Source organism: Diabrotica undecimpunctata, chromosome 1 (genome assembly GCF_040954645.1).
Source record: "Diabrotica undecimpunctata isolate CICGRU chromosome 1, icDiaUnde3, whole genome shotgun sequence".
Taxonomy (NCBI): Eukaryota; Metazoa; Arthropoda; class Insecta; order Coleoptera; family Chrysomelidae; genus Diabrotica; species Diabrotica undecimpunctata.
This window is the reverse complement of record NC_092803.1, coordinates 126,740,802-126,762,427: the sequence shown is the minus strand read 5'-3', so window position 1 is coordinate 126,762,427 and position 21,626 is coordinate 126,740,802. Positions and strand designations below refer to the sequence as shown.

Here is a 21,626-nt window from a genome sequence, read left to right as displayed (position 1 = left end):
AGCAGGAATATTATCTGCGCCAGGATCCTTTCCATTCTTCATACATTCTAAAGCCACTTGCACTTCCTGACTTCCATTCTTCCTTATTATTATCTCGGTTTAGTTCTCAAAAGTGTTCTTTCCTTCTGTTGAACTATTATTTCTGATTTATTAAAAGTAGTGATGATGAAAGTGGTAATTTTTAAATATCGATGGTTTTAAACGGTGACCGTTATTACCGTTCTTTTATGTACAGTAACGGGTAGTTACAAGTATCGTAAACTAAACAACACGATCGCGATCACTCTGTATTAGGTAAAAAGTACACCTTCTTTAGTGTTTTTACCAAAATTTTAACATGAAAAATTCCACAATTACTGCAAATGCCACCGAGTATTTATTCTAAGAAAACATTGTTAAAGAATTTCTTATAAAGTAATAGTATTGTAAATAAAGCTATTTAAGAACTGTAAAGAAGTAAATTTATATTCAAGAATGGACCTAACACGAGAGAAACTATTTTTATTGTGTAAACCTGAGCTCAAAATTATTTGCGTCAAATAAATCACGTCTTTCTTATGTAGTTTTTTATACAAAAAATTATTAATTAATTAAAACATATACATTTCAAAAATAAATGAGACAAGGATACATTCCTCAATATTTTACAACTTTTACGTAAAAGGGGTATTGACAAAGAGAATATCTATCTATACAAGGATTTTTACAGCTGTCGCAGCCTTCCTTCTTTTAGCCAACGTCTCCAGTCCTTTCTGTTCTGCCATTCTCCATCTCTAAAGTCTCGTCTTTCCATGGCCTCGTCCACTTCATCCCTCCATGATCTTCGGAGTCTTCCTCTTTTCCTCCTTCCTATTGGGCTCCAATCCGAAATCTTTGCTATCTTTGTTCTACTGCCATTCTTCGTTTTATCTCCTCATTTCTGATGCGATCCATTTTTGTCACTCTGCAGCTTCTTCTCATGAACTACATTTCAGTTGCTGTGATTTTGGACCTGTTTCGTTTATTTATTACCCAATTCTCTGCTCCATAGGTCATTATACTGCGTACCAAGGTGTTATAAATTCTCTTCTTTGTATTTCTGGTAATCTGTCTATAATAGTACCCCGTTCATTTGTTTAATACATGTTCTTGTCTGTGCTAATCTGCTGGTTATATCTTGCTCGGTGGTTTCATTTTTTTGAGAGTATGAATCCTAAATACTTGAATTTGTCAGTGCCGTTAATTTCCCTATTATCGTCCATTTTCAAGTTTCTCACTGGTTCTTGCTCCGTTGTTAAATATTTGGTCTTTTCTAGATTTATTCCTTTTCTAATTTTCGGAGCATATAGCACAGATCTTCTTCATCTTGAGCCGTTACCACTTGGTCATCTGCAAAGCTTAATGTGTACAAGAAGTTGTCCCGGATTGGTATTCCCATCCCTTTACATTTTCTTTTCCATGGTTTTAATATTTGTTCGAGGCATATCTTGAACAGTGTCGGAGATGTAGAGCATCCCTGCAATAAGCCTTTTGTGGTCTTAAATTCGTTGGAGTATTTATTGCCGGTTTTAACTCTTACCTTGTTGTTTTTGTAAAGGTACGGCTTCTATTAACCTCTGAGTTATTCCGATTTCCTTCATCGTGTTCAAAGATGTCCTTCACAAAGAGAATAGTAGATTATAAAAAGATTACAATTATTAAGATTCCAATATTTAGAATTTAAAAGAGAAATTTCCATAAGGTTGGCTTATTGTTTGGTTTCAATATTTCTTAAATCATCTCAGCTTTGCAGGCGAATGTTTTGGTTAGAATATATAACTCAGGTCTGCAGCCATTTTGTGCTAAGGAATTGAGCAGTTCTCTTAGTCGGCTCGTACACGTACACCAGAGCAATACGCAACTAACAACTGGCAACGTGCAATAAGTAACAGGCAATATATTTTATGGTATCTCGCACACCAAAGCAATATCACTAGTTCAAAATGTCATCTGAAGAAGACGAAGTTATAATGTTTTGGCAGTATTTAAAGCGAAAAAACAGATAAAGAAAAATATACTGTATCCATCCATCATTTAATGCACTTAAACAACATGGAGCAAGTATATACGCTGAAGAACTAAAAATACATCCTACCCAATTTCAGAATTGCTATCGGATGAGTCCAGGGGCCTTTGAAGATCTAGTAAATATGGTAGCACCGCTTATTACCAAACAAGATACTAATTACAGAGATGCAATCAACCCATGTGAGAAATTATTAATTACACTCAGGTAAGGATCATTTGAATATAAAAACATTACAGGAATATTATTTTAATGATGAAAAAATACAAGTTTCGAACTAAAGTTCTGCAAGAGTAGACATGTTGGCATAATTACCATCTGACACATCGGCATCGGGTGAAAAATTATGTATGAATGTTTGTACCGGAGTTCCTTGTTTTCCATATTCACTCACTGAATGTGAATGAGTCGAGTAATTGGACTCGGTTGTGTAGTTGGAGTAAACAGGGCTAGGCGTTGGTACTGGAACAAACGTGCTGGTGCCGGATGGACCATCACACAGTAGCGCATCAAGTGTGTCAAGAGTTCGTTTTTAAAACTGTCTTTTCTGATAGTCATTTAGTTTAGCTAAATACGGAAGCAAACTTTTTAAAAATTTTAGATCTGGGTTAGATTTCTCCAGCGCTGAAGGCATTGACTTTTTTTTAACATACTCTATAAAACATTTGTCAGCTTCATTAAGAGGAGCTGTAGACCCTTGTCGCCGTTTCTGAGGTCTACTGCCTACATCATTCCAATATTGCGCTTGAGTTGATTGCATTTTCCCTTGAGAATTTTCAACAGTAGGTGTGATACTCGTTTCTTCCTCTTGAGACTTTGAAACAGAATCTGCAGGGTCTCTTCCAGAGTGATCAACATTATTCGTCTCCGCTTCGGACTGACTGTCGCTACTTTCATTCAAAATGAACTCTGTTTCTGTTTCTCTAGGTAAATTTCCTTGTTGCGGTTTTGACTTCATAAAAGGCGTAACGAACTGCATAGCATCTTTTAAATAATAATCCTTAATCTTCTTGGCTCCACTTCCGGATGGTAGTTTTTTCATGCTCCTCGCAAATGACGTTCGAAGGTTCTTCCACTTTCCTTTACACTGAGAAACTGAAAATAAAATATAATTATCGAACTTTGCCGTATCGAGCTGGCCACTGGATGCAGCTTTAAGGCACTTGCGCATATATTTATGAGAGGAGACACTAGTATAGGAGTAGTAGTAAAAGAATGTACAAAAGCTATATGGTACGCTCTTCAACCATTGTTCATGCCTATTCCAACAGAGCATGTTTAGAAGTTAACAGCACAACGTATTATAAATTATGGGATCTTCCAAACTGCATAATCTCTATCGATGGGAAGCATTGTCGTATAAAAAAAGTTTACAACACTAGATCGCACTGTTATAATTATAAGAGTTTGTTCTCTGTGGTACTGATGGCCTGCGCAAGTTCTGATGGACTATTTAAAACTATTGATGTTGGAGAAGCAGGTAGAATAGCAGGTAGTGACGGTGCCGTATTCCGGTCATCTACTCTTGGAAGATTACTTAACAACGATAATCTGCTTATCCCCAAATCAAAACGATTACCAAATGATAATGTGGATTTTCCGTTTTACTTTGTTGGAGATGAGGCATTCCCTTTACAAAAACATCTGATGCGACCATATTCGAAAAGGGTTCTTAATAATGAGAAACGAATATTTAACTATGGATTGTCAAGGGGGCGAAAAAGCGTAGAATGTGCATTCGGAATGCTAACATCCAAATTTGAAATTTTTCAAAGATCAATACAATGTCAAGAGGATACACCGATTTCGATCATTAAAAGTACCTGCGTTCTCTATAACTTTATCAGACACAGAGAGTGTAATTTTTAAGTCCACAGATAATAAAAGATAACGCCCGTGTTATATGGCAATGATATAGTTCCAGGAATAAAACAGGGATATAATGAAAATATCATAAATGAAAACGGGAACCTTTTGACGGACCTCTGCAGCATAAACGAAATACGTATTAATAATACATTTTTCCCTCACAGAAAACAATACAAATACACTTTTGAAAACAGTAGAGGACAAAGATCTATGATAGACTATATATAAGAGTTACAACCCTCTCAAATCTTAGATGTAAGAGCACTAACATCAGGAGAAATAGGAAGTGACCATGGTATTGTGCAAAATCCGAATAAAAACACATTATATGTGATAACAAAACACCAGAATACACCACAAAGATAAAAGTCGAAAGCTTACAGGATGACTCCACAAGATACCTATTCCAAAAAAGAATAACCGAAAAAAGCAGAAACACATATATCACAGAAAGTGATGGAGTTAAAGAAAGCTGGGCAAAAATTAAGTCTAATATAATTGGCCTCGGCCAAGGAAGTTCTTGATGAAAGAAATATAAATAAAAACAAATCGTTCCCAAGGCAAAGAACTCTATGTTTTTGTACAGAAATGAAGGAAAAATGTAAAGAAAAGAAAAAAGCTTACCTGAAATACATGTCAACCAAAACACAAGAGGGATACCATAATTACAAGACAATTAGAAACGAAACACATGCAATTATAAGAAAAATAAAAAATGATCACTGGGAACCCTTTTCAAAATAAATGGAACATGATTTTTACGGTCTGTAAAAGGAAATATGGGGCTTCATAAGAGGTCAAAGAATGGAGGTAAAGGAATTAATAGAACCAAAACACGTAGAAAAGGATACGTGGATTGACTACCTAAAAAAGCTCTATAAAGAGGAAGAACAAGCGATGCTAGAACCGGAAACACCAGAAATTACCACAAATGACTTAATATAAATGTACAGGAAGTGCGGAAAATACTTGAAAACCTGAAGAACAGAAAAGCAGCAGGAAAAGACAGGATACCAAACGAATTACTGAAATATTGTGGAGCAGCAATCACAGAACAATTAACAACATTAATTAATAAAATTATAAAACACAATAAAATACCGGAAGAATGGAGAACGAGCGAACTACTATTCAAAAAAGGAGATCAAAACGGTCAGAAAACTACAGAGGTGTAAACTTGTTAAATACTACCCTAAAACTTACAATTAAAATTTTACAAGTGCTAATAAATCAGAGGATAAGTTTCGCAGATGAACAACAGGGTTTTCGTAGTAGAAGATCGTGTACAGATGCAATATTCGTTATAAAGCAAATTACTGAGAAATCACTAGATTATAATAAAACAGCATATCTATGTGTGATTGACCTAAAGAAAACGTTTGACAGAGTAAGACTCAAATATGTAATCCATCTTCTGTATAACAGAGAAGTTCCCCTAAATATTATAAAAACTATCGAAAACATCTACCAAAACAACAAAATGGAAGTCATAGTAGATGGACAACTTACAGAACCTATAAAAATAGGCAGCGGAATAAGACAAGGGAATTCATTGAGCCCCATGCTCTTCAATTTAATCATGGATGAAATCATCAAAAACGTTAACAAAGGAAGTGGATACATAATGGAAAACAAAGAAATAAAAATACTCAGTTACACAGAAGACGCAATATTGATAGCCCAAGATGAAGATAATCTGCAAAGACTGGACCACAGATTTAACATAAGAGCAAAAGAATTTAATATGACAATCTCATCTCAGAAAACTAAAACAATAGTAGTCAACAAAGAACCAACCAGATGTACAATAGAAATTGATGGCATCAGTATTGAACAAGTACTGAAAATAAAATACCTGGAATTACACTGTCTAGCTATGGAGACCTGGACAAAGAAGTAAGAGATTAAATACAAAAAGCAAATAGACTGGCAGGATGCCTTAATGAAAGAGAAATGAAGACATTAGAAGAAAATTTAACATACAGTGTATGTTATGTGAATAGTCCCAAAATAGAAAAAAAGAATGGAATAACATTCCACATAAGCAGAATTAAGGAGACCCCTACCTTCAAAATAGCAAGAGATAAGTCACCAATCGGCAAAAGAAATATCGGACGACCGCGCAAAAGATGGAGTGACATCTTCCTAATACCTTCCATAGAGGTATTAATCCGCCAATGAACAAGCAGAATTGCTTATAAAGAGGAAGAAGAAGAAGATCTGGCAATGAAAATTTCCTAATTAAAAAAAACCAACGATAACATATATTTCTTAATGAAGGCAAGGTCAAAATGTAATTTTTATTTAGAACAATAATTGAATTTTTAATGATTAAAGTGTTGATTATCATATCACAGATCTTTTATCGGTCGTTTACAAAATATAGTAAATTGGGATTTTTTCTTAATTTATTCTGCAAAAAGAATTTACATCTGTGTTTCATTGTATTGTATTTGTATTATTAATGGTATTAAAAGAATATTTCTTATTATCTAAATTGATTTATATGTTTTTAAAATAAGAATAAGTAGTTGAAAATACTCTTCGTGTATTTTATTAATTGTATTAAATGCATTCTATTTTATATTTAACTGTCTTTAGATGCACATTCTTTTTGTCTTCGTTTTCTAGTTTACTTTGTTTGGCAAAGAAAACTGCAGAATGGGATGTGCTGGACGAAGAAGTTTTTACATTTCACACATATAAAATACAAAACAAATATAAAAACAAACAAATGGGTAGAATTAAAAAACGAGTAAACTGGGCTCAAAAAAGGATAGAAGAGCTACAGGAGGAAGGTTTAGAAGCGTTATGGGAATTGCAAAATACCTACATTAAAACAAGTAGCGAGAAAAAGTGAAGTTGGTAAAAGGAACGGAAGACAAAATACTCTGCCATATTGGGGGATCCAAGAAATAGACACCCTAAGAAAAAAATACATAGAAATAATGGGGAGTAATTTACTATTTTTTTTTTTTTGAAAAAAGCCACAAATTTACTTTAAAATAAGTTTATTTGACGTTTCGATTTCCACTTCGGAAATCGTTCTCAAAATACAAAACAGGAGGGAGATGGCACAAATATGCCAAAGGAGGAGGGCACAAATATGTCAAAGTCAAGAAACTAAAGACGAATACAAAGAATATAGCAATATTCTGAAAAATAAAATAAATAAGACCAAAAGAGAATGTTATAAACCTTTATGCGGAGCACTAGAACAAGATCTCTGGGGGGACTACAAAATACATTACAATTTTCAGAAAAAATGGAAGATAAAAGGCGGCAAAAAAACCTATTTTTTTCTCAGGACTAAGTGGAACTAAAACAAACTACTTTAAAAAAGACGCCAATAGATTTCACATTGGAGAAGTTAAGAGAGGCAGAACTTTAAATATCATCATCATCATCAACAGCTATTCCATCCCTCGTCGGATGTAAAACTGCCTCAGGTGTGTCCATTCAATTCTTTTTGTTGTTTTTTGCATCCATTCGTGACCTGCCATTCGCTTGATGTCATCGGTCCATCTGATTTGCTCTTGGTCGCAATTTAATAATTCGCTTTATTTATCGGTTGTCATCCATTCTTTTTATGTATAATGACAGTTTTATTTTAGCATGGCAATCTTTTGGATTTCATCTGTAATTTTGTTCGTCTTCTTATTTCTTCATTGTACTTGCGATCGGTGAGCTTAATGTTGAGTATTCTCCGTTCCATAGCTCTCTGAGTCACTTAAAGTTTGTGGACTATGTTGTTAAAAGCCCATGTTTCAGTTCCATAAGTCAGTACCGTCAGCACATACTGAATAAAAGTTTTTGCTTTAAAGTATTTAGTAAGTTTGACTTAAATACTGTTTGTAATCTTCCGAATACTACCCATGCTAAGGAACATCTTCTATTTAAGTCAACCTTTAAATTAAGCTTTGTTTATTCGATTTTTGTTTTCTAGGTATATATATATATATATATATATATATATATATATATATATATATATATATATATATATATATAAGTAAAACGTAATGGCATGTCTCGCAAAACAGAAAACCAAAAATGGTATATCGATGGAAGACAACCGTATAGGTATACGTATTTCCGACTATTTCTTCGTCTTCAGTACCGTACAGCCAAGTTAGAAAAGGAGCATATTAACTTGGGAAATAATCACTAAAGGATATATATATATATATATATATATATATATATATATATATATATATATATATATATATATATATATATAGGGTTTTTATCGCGGTTCTCAAAGAATTAGTTTGTAAGCACTTTTTGAAATTATCTTTATTATCTCTATTGTGAAACACACATATATATTTAACATAGCCAATGAAAATTTAAAATAAACTATCTTTAAATTGAAATTCTTATGAAACTAATTAAATTATATAGACAATGTAAATTTTAAACAAACTATCTTTAAAATTGAAATTGTTATGACAGTAACTAAATTATATTAACAAAATTTTGTACCTTTCTGTCACTGAATGCCTATATGAAACTGTTCTCCAAAATAAAGATTTTAATCACCACTCAATGTCTTCGTTCTCAGCTTCGGTTATCCTTGTTTTTGTGAAATTACTTTTTCCAATTATCAGCTTCCACCAATTTAAAATATTTTTCTTCTTAATAGCATTTATAGTTATTCTTCTTTTTAATACACCAATATCCAATCACCATATAACTATTATAATTTCATTTCTACTAATCTCCAATCATACTATCATTTTTAGTTTCTTCGAATCTCCAACCAATATTCTTCTAATATACTTTCCAATACTATCAAATTTTAATACTAAATCACTGATTATTGTATACTTTATACTTTCTTCCTAATTCTGACTGATTAATCTTGAACTTACTGAACAACTGACTTCACTAACTGTAACTAACTGTGTCTGTCTTCTTACTAACTAACTGTCTGACTTTATACTGACTTCATAGTAACTGTCTGGCCACTAACTGACTGACCGACTGACTGAACATCTTGAATCCAAATCACCGAGTATTTATACCTTTTCAATGTTCCAGAATCATCTGGCAAGAAATCATATTCGAATTGTTCTATTTAGTAAATATCTGAATCTTCTCGAATAGTCTATTTCGCAAACAAGGTTATCTTCCGTGTTCTAGAGAATTCTTTACTTTTCTATCGAGAATTTTATTGACATTTAGGCTTTTCAGATCAGAATATAAACTTATATGTAAATAAAACAACCTAAATTAATAAACTACACTACCTCAAATCCGTAACTATATGTAAACTAAACATTTTAAATTAACAAATAACCCCACGTTATATTCGTAACTATTATTTATCTGTCACTTATTCAGAGTAGGTATATTTGGTTGCCTATGCACATTGCTCACTTAAATATATTTACAATCTCACTTAAATATATTTACAATATTATAATTATTAAAAAAAAAACTTTTTACACTTATTATATGCTAATTTCTTAAAAATGCCCTCACATAAATATATTCTATAGTATATAACTTATTAAAATAACCAAATACTTTTTATATCTAATATTATCTAGTTTTAAACAATATCATCTCAATATATATATATATATATATATATATATATATATATATATATATATATATATATATATATATATATATATATATATATATATAACTCAGCCTTTTCTATATTATTATTGTCCAAAGTTAAATCCTCAGTTATGTCTAGAGATTCGTTTGTTAGATATTTAGTATTTGCTAGATTTATTTTTAATCATATTTCTCTTGATTTTGTATTGAGGTCTAATAGCATTTCCTGCAATTCTTTTCTGTCTTTTGCTATTAACGCAACATCATCGGCAAATCCCAGGTGATTCTGGTTTTCACAGTTTATCATTAGTCCTTGATTTCCCCATTCCGAAGTTCGGAACGTATCTTCTAGAGCTAAAGTAAATAGCTTTTGGTTTGAATATTTGCCTGTTAGTGCAGTACGTTCTGTCAGTTTTTGTTTGTATTCGATTTTTCTGTTTTAGCTCTTCTATATTTAATTCTTTTTACCTGGCATTTATAAGTTGTCTTCTTTTTGTTTTGGTGTTAATTCTTATTCGTTTTCTTAGCATTCTGTGATTGCTACCTGTGTTTATCGTGTTTAACACCACTGTGTCTAATACCTATTACGTTTCTGTGGTTTCATAATATATAGTCTATTTCATTCTTCGTTGTCCCATTTGGGCTTTGCCAGGTCCATCTTGTCATTTCTGGTTTATACATATATGTATAGGTTGTTTTTTTTTGCATAGTTTACTAATATTTTTCCTCTATTATTTCTTTATCCTAATCCATAGGATCGTATTAAAATTTCATTCTGGTGTTCCTCTTTCCCTATTTTTGCGTTGAAATCGCAATCTTCTTCGTAGAATTGCCCTACTTCCTCATCTTCGTGATCTGAAGTCGAGGCATAGTTCTGAATAATTTTACATGTATAACGTTGATTAATCTAGTTGTCTATGGATATTACTTTTTTTGATAAAGCATTATACTGTGTGATGGTGGATGTCACTTTTTTAATAATAAATAAGACTACGCCACCTACCGCTCGATTTTCATCTCCTTTGTTGGTGGCCACTTTTTAGTTCAATACATTGCTCTTCTTTTCGTTGTCCTTCTGCCAGTCCTATGACTGTCTCCTTTATTATCTTAATTTCTGCTTTTAGTTCTAGCAGCTTTTCTTCCGAACTTAGTGTGCGTATGTTGAATGTAGCCATGTACCATTCAGTTTTGTAATGTTTTCGCAAATGTTTTATGTGCCTGTCTCTGTTATTTCTTATCGAATTTCTCTCCCCACCAAAATCCATGGGACGGCCTGAAGCTTCAGTCCGAGATTCTGAGTCATTATCTCTACTCACCGTGTTTAATTCGTTTCGGATATTCGACATTTCATAAGGGCTGTTTAAGCCTTAACTTGTCACGCTGGCCAGGCGGTTTGACAAGTACCTGTTGGTCCACGGGAGGTATTTTATTTCCCTCCTGCCCGCGGTAAACCGGGTCGGGCATTCCCCTATCCGCCACCTAGAGACGCGCTCTCTACGAGTTAAAGGCTTCCCCGAGCATTAAAGGAGATTAAATATACTAAACAAAAAATATTTAAGATCTTTTCTCGACTATTTTCCAAAGAAATTTGTGTCATTATTTTTTTAACTAGGAAAGTTTTTTCCTTCGTACGGTACTCCATACGTTCGACAATGACGTAAAAACTTCAACAATGTTCTTTGTCATGCGAAATTCTAGATTTTCAGTTGCGAATTTTTCAATATCATATAACAATAAAAATTTCCCACTTAAAAAAGATAACGATAATTATATTTCTTAAGGAAGACAAGGTCAAAATTTCATTTTTATTTAGAGAAATAATTGAATTTTTAAATATTGGATTGTTGATTATCATAGTACACATTTTTATGAGTAATTTACAGAATATAATAAACTGGTCTTTTTTTATAAATGCATTATGCAAAGAGGATATACGTTTGTTTGATTGTATTTGAAAAAAATTATTTTCTCTTGGCTACATTGAATTACATACATATATTTAAAAGGAGAATTTCTTATTTGATTTTCTAGTTTACTTTGTTAAATTAATTATCATTTTCATTTATTTTTACCTCATTGTTGTTTTTATATGATTTAGTTATTATTATTTAACTTAATGACTTTAATTTCATTTCTTTTTACCTCATTCTAGGTTACTTTATCTGAAGCATACATCTTGAGAACAGACACTTGGCCAAATCCAAAAAAATAATATATAAGGCACTGCTCCTACCTTGCTGACATATGGTTCAGAGACGTGAACTCTTTCTAAAACATTAGCAAATAACATACTCATATTCGAATGAAAAAGAACAAAAGAGTACTTGGCACAACCTGTGAAAACGGCATATGGTGATATATCTTGTAGATTTATCTAAAGAAGTATATAAATCTTATTGCTGTCTTCAGTATTTTCTTTACTGTATCAGTTCATCTTGATAGTGATTGCCCTCTACCACCATTTCCCTTTTCCTCTGTTTTCCAAGGACCATTTTATTTAAGGTGATGTGAAAATCTTCACCATACCGAGCTATACCGCCCGATACCTTCAGTATCGAGTAGTGTAAGCGCACTCACTATTTTCCTAATAGTACTAGAACCTACTCCCATCATAGCACTTATTTTATCGATTAAACTTTTAACACTTTCACCTCCCTTTAAATTTAGATAATAATTCAATACATTTAAAATAATTTGTGTTGCACGCATATCCTCCTAGGGCTTAACTTAAATTTCCATGTTCAATTAACATTAAACTGTGAATTCAGAATAACTGCTAAACAACCACAAATCCTTGTTATTATTATAGGTACGAGGTACGAAGATAATTAGTTTTTAATGACCATAATTCTAATGGCATTGTATAAGCCTGATGAAAGGTGTAATGAATAAAACAAATACTATATTGAGTAATTGTATAAGCAACAAGTATATTAACTTTACATGCCAGTAACCTAACCTAACAACCTTCTCTAACCTATTAATCTGTCCCTGTCACCTCCTGTCATGCCATCTTGTTACCAACATGAATAATATGATTGTCACTTAACTGGGTATCATACAGGCATGTTGTATTCTCGCCGAAAAACAATTAACCTGTCGTTAATATAATTAGAACAATATAAAATAAATTATGTTTTGTAAATAATATTTATTTAATTAAAATCATTTTCCCTACTTTTCATTTCTTGTGTCCAATGAGCACTTCGAGTCAGTTACGTTAGAAAACATTCATTTTCATTCATTTCTGTGGAAAATAAAATACAAATACAACCCTGAATCGTGCCTGAGCTCGTCGTGGCATCGGCGCGCTTCTATCTCATAAAAAATACGTAGCCCTATCTACGCAACGTTCCGTTCCATTCCGTGAAACGCTCTATAGAGATTGTGAGCAACCTCGGTTCGTCTCCATCCATACAGGATCTTCGTATGATACTCTTCTGTTTCACTTCTCCTAATATTATTTCTAATTCTCTTCTCCCTACTGTCAATGTTATTCTCATTTTGTACACTTATATTGTAGGGAACCATAGTTTGAGAGTTTTATTGAATATTTTGTAGGCCTTTTCCCATATATCTTTTGTCAAGTAAGTCACAAAGATTTTTCCAAGAGTGTTTGCGTTATTGATTTCTTTGTTTACACTTTTTTCTTTTCTTTATACTTCTACTTTTCTCTTATGTTAATTCAGTTAAAATAATGAATTTGGACATATTATGCAACATATGAAACAAATGAAACTAAGAAAAAGGGTAATGAAGCACAAAACTTATGAAGATATATTCGAACGTCATATTCGTCATATTATCCTTCGTGGAGGGTAAGATGACTAAATGTGGGGGGGAAGGTTACGAGGTATGCCTATTCTAAGAAAGAAAGGCAGTTATATCAGAAAGTAAACAAATTAAAGTAAAATTCATTTATTCTGTAACTAATTCAACACTTGTAATAGGTTCTACATTTTTACAAGCACCAATCACAAGTCTATTGTTCTACCTTTGCTTCTTGATAATTCATTCGAGTGCATTCAGCGTGAGTCCGTTCCCTACACCTGCTGCAGCAACACCATAGATAATCTTTTCCTCTTTCACTGCAGATTATGCAATCTCTTGCTTTGCTTCTATTTTGTTTTTAAATTTTCTTCTACTCTTTTATATTCCTTTTCCTCTCTTTTGCTAATTTTGCAGCTTCCTTTTCTTCTAAAATCTTAACTACTTGTGTTCTGGAAATAACGAAAGATGGTAATTTATTTCTGGGTCGTTTTGCTCTCACTTCAGTAATGGGTAATTTAGGTAGACTCTTAATTCAATATATGATTTGATATATGAGGGGGTGTCCGACCAGCTATTTCTGATGTAGATGGACCTGGCGTAGTTGGAATAGGAATATCTGAAATTTCGTCAGAAATTTGAACAGATTCTTGAGGTCCTGTTTCTTTTAAAAAATATGTCGGTGAAATTCATTGCACATCTGGCATTTTGTCTTCGACCTCCACATTTTTTGTTTTCTCGCATGACAAATTGGTTTGTCTTTATTTGTTGTTAAAGATTCCTCAAAATCAAGTATATCAAACACCTGGCTATCAACAGGATATATGCCAGTGGCTCTAAAACCACTACGAGCATTTGAAATAGTTGCTACTTTTATGTACGCTTTCCCAAATAGGGTTGCAATGTCATACAATGTTATAAGACGACCGGGATTAGTGATCAAAAAATATTCGCAAGCTCGTGAGTATGCTGTTTTCAGAGTTCCATATATTGACACATCCAATGATTTCATACGATGACTGGTATGCGGTGGGAAACCATGAAGAGTAATGTGATTTTTCCGGCGTAGCGTAATGACTTCCAAAGAAACGTGACTGGTGTAATTATCCATTAACACTAACACAGGCTTGTTTTCGCTTGGATGAGCGTGTTAAATAAAATGTTTCAAATATTTAACAAAATTTTCAGAAGTCATCCATCCAGAAGGATAAGTTACTGCCATGGTCCCTTTGGGCGCTCCATTTATAAAAGCTGGTTGCATTTTTACTCTTGGAAATATTAGGAACGGGGTATAAAATTGCCAATGGCATTCATGCCACAAACAGCAGTCACGTTAGCCACTCTTTTTGCCGAGGAAATCTTCGGCCCTCAACGGTTGCCTCTTGGGGTTAATATTTTAGGATCCTTGGTAGGTACTGAAGAAAAACCTGTTCATCAATCATCAAACATCAATACTGTAAATTTGAGTAGCAGAATATGAATATTTTTGATGGAGCTCTTTGAATACATTAAAGAAAGTTTCCACATTAACTTCATTAAAAGCCATTAATCTAGCAGCCGAAGTTGCTTCTGGTTTATGGAGTGATAGATTAAATTTATTCATAAACGATTGTGCCAACCAAGTCTTTACCAACCATTTTTTTCGTAGTGTTATATCCATCAGCAACACTATAATGAACAGCAAAGTCAAGAGCAATTTTTCTAAACTGATCCTTGGCTCATTTATCTATATCTATCTCATATTTTTAAAGTTGATTTAGTTGTTCGTCATTAAATGTTGGTTTAAAATGACCATCTGAAATATAAAAGATGACTTTTGAAAAATCAGAATAACTAGGATACTCAAGTTACCATAATAAGAAAATTTTTGATATATCTTCTCAGAGTAGGTTCTGGCAACACTCTAATGCAGCAAAACTTATCTGTTGAGCAGTTATTTCAGCCATTGCTATTTTCATATGTTCTTTCGACCAAGATTGTCTGTCGGTCTTTTTTGTATATTTTAACCATATTTAAATCTGAAATTGAAAATAGGTATGACTTACTGTTAATTTCTTAATTAATTCGGGTAAGATGACGAATAACTTGTCAACTTACTAAGTGTCATCTTTTTTTCTAAAAATCATAAAGTCAAATTTATTATTCGTATCAAATATTTACTGTAAATAATTTAGTCGTAAAAGATATTAATTTCGAAAAAAATAATACAACAGTTAACCAATACTTCTTCCAAAAATCTTTAAAACTTTATTTTCGAAGGCAATAATATTGTTAGCACTAACACAATAACAATACCAAGACTTGTATCATAGTGGACTCTAGTCGCCAATGTATTGTAGTCAAAGGCGAAAAACATTGGAACACGTGTTCGGTCCTGACTGAAGACAGTGTTGCCAGAGTTGTACGTTGGGAAAATATCAAGAATTCGTCATCTTACCCCTCTTACCCCTACATACATTTACAAACAAAAAAAATATTAACACTATTATAGACTACATCATTGTCAAGAAAAACAGTAGAATCAAATTGAAAGATACATTAGTAAGGAGAGGAGCCGAATGTGGCTTAGGTTAACAGACTTAAGCAAGTATTGGGACACTTGGACATGGGAAAATTTTGCCGATCGTGGGAAAAAGCGGTATACTTTGATGCATCTCCAGTTGTGACGCCACGTGTTGGAAAAAGCGGCATCTTTTGATGTGTCATTAGGTGTGACATGTGTGAGGCCACGTTCCCCGCCCACCGTCCAATATTCGCTATGTGTTCGCTATGCCTCCTCTTTCATTTAACGTCTCAAACGATCCAATAACAATGAAAATACGAAATAGTAGCAGCCATTTCTGAACTGACAGACAACACTTTGGCAGATAGGAAAGAACTGTGACGATTTGACAGATAAATAGAAGAAGACGAATTGGATGAATTTACAGTTTACAAACGAAAAAAAAAAAAAAAGAATTAACAGAACGAAAAGAAACAAATTTGATAGTTACCAATTTGACAGTTGGCCTGACAAAAAAAGAACATTTGACAGTTACCGTCTACGAAGAACAAGACTTGACAGATGGTTCAACGAAAAGAAGAAGATGCAGCCATCTTGACGCTCGGGTCTTTGTGACATCAGTGTGTGGGGCTTCGTTCTCATTGGTCGGTGGGCGGGGCACGTGACGTCACACCTGCGAAACATCATAGGTTGCTGCTTTTTCCCACACATGGCGTCACACCTGTCACACTTGGCGACACATCAAAGGATTCCGCTTTTTCCCACACGTGGGGTCACACCGGTTACACTTGGAGACAGATCAAAGTATGCCGCTTTTTTCCAAGGTCGGCAAAATTTGCCACGTCATAAACTCAAAATAAAAATTGTTAAGAACAACAAATAGAAGAGGATAACAAACACAAAGGGGAAAGAAGGTGTAGCCTTACTAATACACCAAAGGTACCAAAATCACATCAAAGAGTGTCAATACATATCAGAAAGGATTGTAACAGCAAAGATAAGAATGTAGAAGGAAAACTTGAACATCATCGGAGTATACGGCCCAGAAAATAACAAGCCTCAAACAACAAGGGAAACGTTTTATGACCAACTACAACAAGTAGTAGATCAAATCAGAGGGAAGATGATAATATTGGGAGATTTTAACGCTTGAATAGGCAATCAAGTAATACCCGGAATTAAGCAAAAACATAACGAGGATATTAAAAACGAAAATGGAGAACTGATGATAAACTTCTGCACGAATAACGAACTTAGAATGCACAACACATTTTTTGACCACAAAGACCAACACAAATATACATTTAATAACACCCGTGGACAAAGATCTATGATAGACTATGCTATAACCATCAGATATATACATCCATAGAAAATAATCGACGTAAGATGACTCAACTAAGCAGATGTAGGTAGCGACCATAGCCTAGTATTATGTAAAATAAGAATCATCCTGAAATACTTCACACCCAAGAGAGCGGCGAAAACACAAACAAAAGTCAAAGTCGAAGGACTAAATACGGAATCTAAGGAATACTTATACAGAAAAATAGTATCAGAGAAGATCGCTGGGAATGAAATATTAGAAAACGATAACATCGAGGAAAGCTGGGAAAAACTCAAAAATAACATAATTAACGCAGCAACCGAATCACTTGGAGAGAGAAAAGTAACGAACACTAACATATCAAAAAACAAAACACCATAGTTTAGGGTGGAAGTGAAGAAAAGAAGAAAGCCTTTTTTTTAAATCTTTAAAAAGATTTTACAATACAGAACACAACAAACACAAACGGCATATAACCACTATAAACGAATCAGAAATGAAACGAATACTTTAGTTAGACAAATAAAAAGGGAACACTGACAGAGCTTCTCAAAACAGATGGAACACGATTTCTACGGAACGCAAAAAGAAATATAGAGAATGACCAGAGGACAAAGAAAAGAGATGAACGAACTAATAAAAACGAAACACATTCAGAAGGAAATATATCTAACCTACTTTCAATCCCTATTTGCTAAAGGTGGCGATAATGAACCACCAACATCAGAGGTGGCGACAAACGAAGAAATAAATATTGAGGAGGAAGAGGTAAAGGAAGCATTAAGGAAATTAAAAAACAGAAAATCACCAAGAGAGGACAGAATACCGAACGAACTACTAAAGTACAGAGGAGCAGATCTGACTAAACAACTATTAAAGCTAGTCCAAAAAATAACAGAACAAAACAGAATTCCTCAAGAATGGAGATCAAGCATCCTAATAGCTCCCTTCAAAAAGGGAGACAAATCGGACCCATAACATTACAGAGGAATTAATTTATTAAACACAATACTAAAATTAACAACCAAAATGATAACAAATAAACTGAATGAAATTATAGCACTAACAGAAGAACAACAAGGTTTTAGGTCGGGAAGATCGTACACCGACGCTATATTTATAATGAGGCAAGTGCAAGAGAAATCATTAGAATACAACAAACCGGCATATCTATGTTTCGTGGACCTTAAGAAGGAATTTGACCGGGTCAAATTAAAGGACGTTTCCACTTATTGTTCGCAAGAGAGATACCTCTAGGAATAATCAAAACGATCGAAAATATCCACCAAATCAACACAATAAATGTAAAAGTAGAAGAAGAACTAACCGACCCCATTGAAGCTTGCAATGGGATAAGACAGGGATATTCCCTGAGGGATATTCCCTCTATTATTCAACCTAATTATAGATGAAATAATAAAAAAAAATAAGAACTAAAAAATGATACCAAATGGGAGAAAAACAACTTAAAATAATCTGCTATGCTGACGACGCAACACTACTCTCTCGAAGTGAAAACGATTTACAACGTACGCTACACCAATTTAATATAACCGCAAGAAAATTTAACATGTTAATTTCCCCAAAAAAGACAATGCATGGTTACAACAACAAATTTACTTAGATGTAAATTGGAGCTGTAAGGTCAGATAATAGAACAAGTGATGGAGTTTAAATATCTAGGCATGACATTATCTAGCTACGGAAAGCTCGAAACTGAAGTGGAAGATCAAATGAATAGAGCAAACAGAGCCGCAGGCTGCCTGAATGAAACAATATGGAGAAATAAAAATATCGGGAAAGAAATGAATGGCAGAAGTTACAAAAACGTCATCAGCCCAGTAATGACATACGCGGCAGAAACACGACCTGACACAGACAGGACAAAAAGGATGTTAGAAACACTCAGAAAAATTGATGGTAAGACACTATGGGACAGAGCTAAAAGTACAGTTATACGACGTAGATGCAATGTGGAGAACATCAAGAACTGGGTAAGAAATAGAAGAGTAGAATGAAACGATCATATAAGCCGAATGACAACAAATAGAGTAGTAAAGATGGCAAGAGACGGTTCCCCAATAGAAAGACGATCAGTAGGAAGACCACGAAAACGATGGAACGATAACTTACTGGAGGTGCATTGAAAAACAGACAGAGTCATGTCTACATAAAAAGGAGAAGAAGAAGAGTTTTCAACATATTCGAATTTTGTTAATTATTTGTTACAATGAACGGTAAGTTAATAATTTATAAAATAATAATAAATAATAAAAGGATATCATAGTATCATGGTCGCCAACTCTAGCCACTGTGTCTACTCACGCGTCAAAATTCCACATAATATTTACATTCCGTTTGTTAGATCTCCAATGCGTCTACGTCTACAGTCCGTCAAATTATAAATCCACTTTAACGTTCTCTTTCGACCTGTTAATTTCCTGCCATTAGGGTTTCGTAAGTATTGATGGTTAATAATTTTCATGAACTTTTTTTTGTTGAAGGAGAGTACATATTCTCCACTGCACCTTATAATTGTATTAATTCCCGTATGAACAGCATACCCTCTTCTTCTTTATATGTAGAAATGACTTATCTGATTTTCAATGTGTCTCCAGTAAGTTGTCGTTCCATCATTTTCGTGGTCTTCCTATTGGGGAACCGTTCTTGTCGTCTTTACTACTCTATATTTGTTCATTCGGCTTATTTATAGGATCGTTCCATTCTACTCTTACCTTTCTTACCCAGTCCACGTTTCTCTACTGTTCTCCACGTTGAATCTGCGTCGTATATCTGTACTTCTCTCAAAAAACTAGCGTATCTGCTAAACAGCGTCTCCGCTGTTTCGCATCGCAACGTCATTATGGTCTGATGATTGTTTTATAAATTCTGGCTTTCATTTCTTTCGAGATATTTTCATTCTTCCATATTATTTTATTTATGAATTATGCGGGTCAATTTGCTCTAATCAATTGATCTTCCACTTCTGTTTCGAGCTTTCCGTAGCTAGACGGTGTGATGCCCAGATATTTAAGCTCCCATCACTTGTTCTATTATATGTCTATGACACTTCTGGTGTCTAAGGTTCATTATTTGTATTCATTATTTTTATTATTTATCAAATATTCTTATTATTTAGCTCATATTTCTTTCTTTGTTCCGTAGAAGTCGTGTTCCTTCTGTTTTGAGATGCTCTCCCAGTATTACATTTTTTTATTTTTCTGGCTAAAGTATTTCTTTCATTTCTGATTCGGTTACAGTGATTGTATGCCTGTTGTGTTTATGTTCTGTATTGTAAGGCTTCCTTCTTTTCTTCACTTCCTTTACCATGGAGTCTGTTTGATATGTTAGTGTTCGTTAGTTTCCTATCTTCAAGTGCTTCTGTTGCTGCGTTAATTATGTTATTTCTGAGTTTTTTCAGTATACATAATATTGTTATTCAAATACTCGTTCACTTTTATTCATCCTGTTTCTGACTCAGTAGCTTCCGGTACCACTTTCCCAAAATAAGCGTCAGACGTGAAAATATACAGCTCTGTTTGACTATCCTCAAACTTTCGACTTCCTCGATTATAGACCCAATTTTTACTGATGATCGCTGATTATAGTAGAGTTTTGATATTAATCGTATAGCTCGCTCGTCCAGGTTTATGTCACTGAGAACTTTCATCAGTTACAGTTTTCTTAATATTACGCTTCTTTTACATGTCGTATTACTCCTGTATTAATAATTTTAATTGATAGGGTTTGTAAATCTTGCTCTAACTTTGACATTTTGGTATATATTATGCCTATATTTTGAATATATGCTGCGATGTACAGTATAGCCCAAAAAAAGGACTGAACTTGTAATTATTTTATTGATTCAAGAAATGTATATTCTTTATATGTTCTAAATGTACACTTCCTCGCTTAAGACAGACTTCATACCGATGTTCCAAGTTTCTCGTCTTGTTATAGAATAAGAGTTATATCAGGCCCGCGAAGAAGGTTCAAATGGCATCCTTTAATTCATCTAAGGTTTGCGGTGGTCGTTTAAAAACGGCAGTTTTTCCCATGTCTGATGTCTGTCAAATGTATGCGTCTGGAAATGTGAGGTATGGAGAATGTGAAGAATAAAGGAGGTCAGTAAATTGTGAAATGAATCTGCTTGGAAATTATCCCTGAAAAAATTTGTATGTCCCTCTGATAATTAAGTGTAACTTGCGTACCATTTTCTCGATAAAGTATGGACCAATGATTCCGTATCCAGAAACTTCACACCAGACACTTACGTTGGCACTATTTAAAGTAACTTCTTTAAGTTCATCTGGTCTGCAAAGACCAGAAATCGATTTTTGCGACTATTTACATGGCCCGGCAAATGAAAATGTGCTTCATCTGTAAACCATACAATTTTTAAAAAGTCAAGATTTTCTTACTGTAACGCAAGAATTCTGGCGCAATATTCCACTTTACTGCGATAATTCCAAAGATGTAATTGTTGATGTACCTGAATCACATACGAAAATGTATCCAGCTCCATCAGGATTCTTTTC

General features: G+C 33.7%; 1 protein-coding gene across 1 annotated transcript in view; it reads left to right on the top strand.

Moving 5' to 3' along the window:
* LOC140440172 (uncharacterized) overlaps positions 1–11,778 on the top strand; it is a 57,636-nt gene extending 45,858 nt beyond the window's left edge. The window contains exon 3 of the mRNA XM_072530496.1: positions 11,643–11,778. Coding sequence (XP_072386597.1) covers positions 11,643–11,656 — 14 coding nt within the window. The 3' untranslated portion in view covers positions 11,657–11,778. The remainder of the gene's footprint in view (positions 1–11,642) is intronic.
* The last annotated feature ends 9,848 nt before the right edge of the window (positions 11,779–21,626 follow it).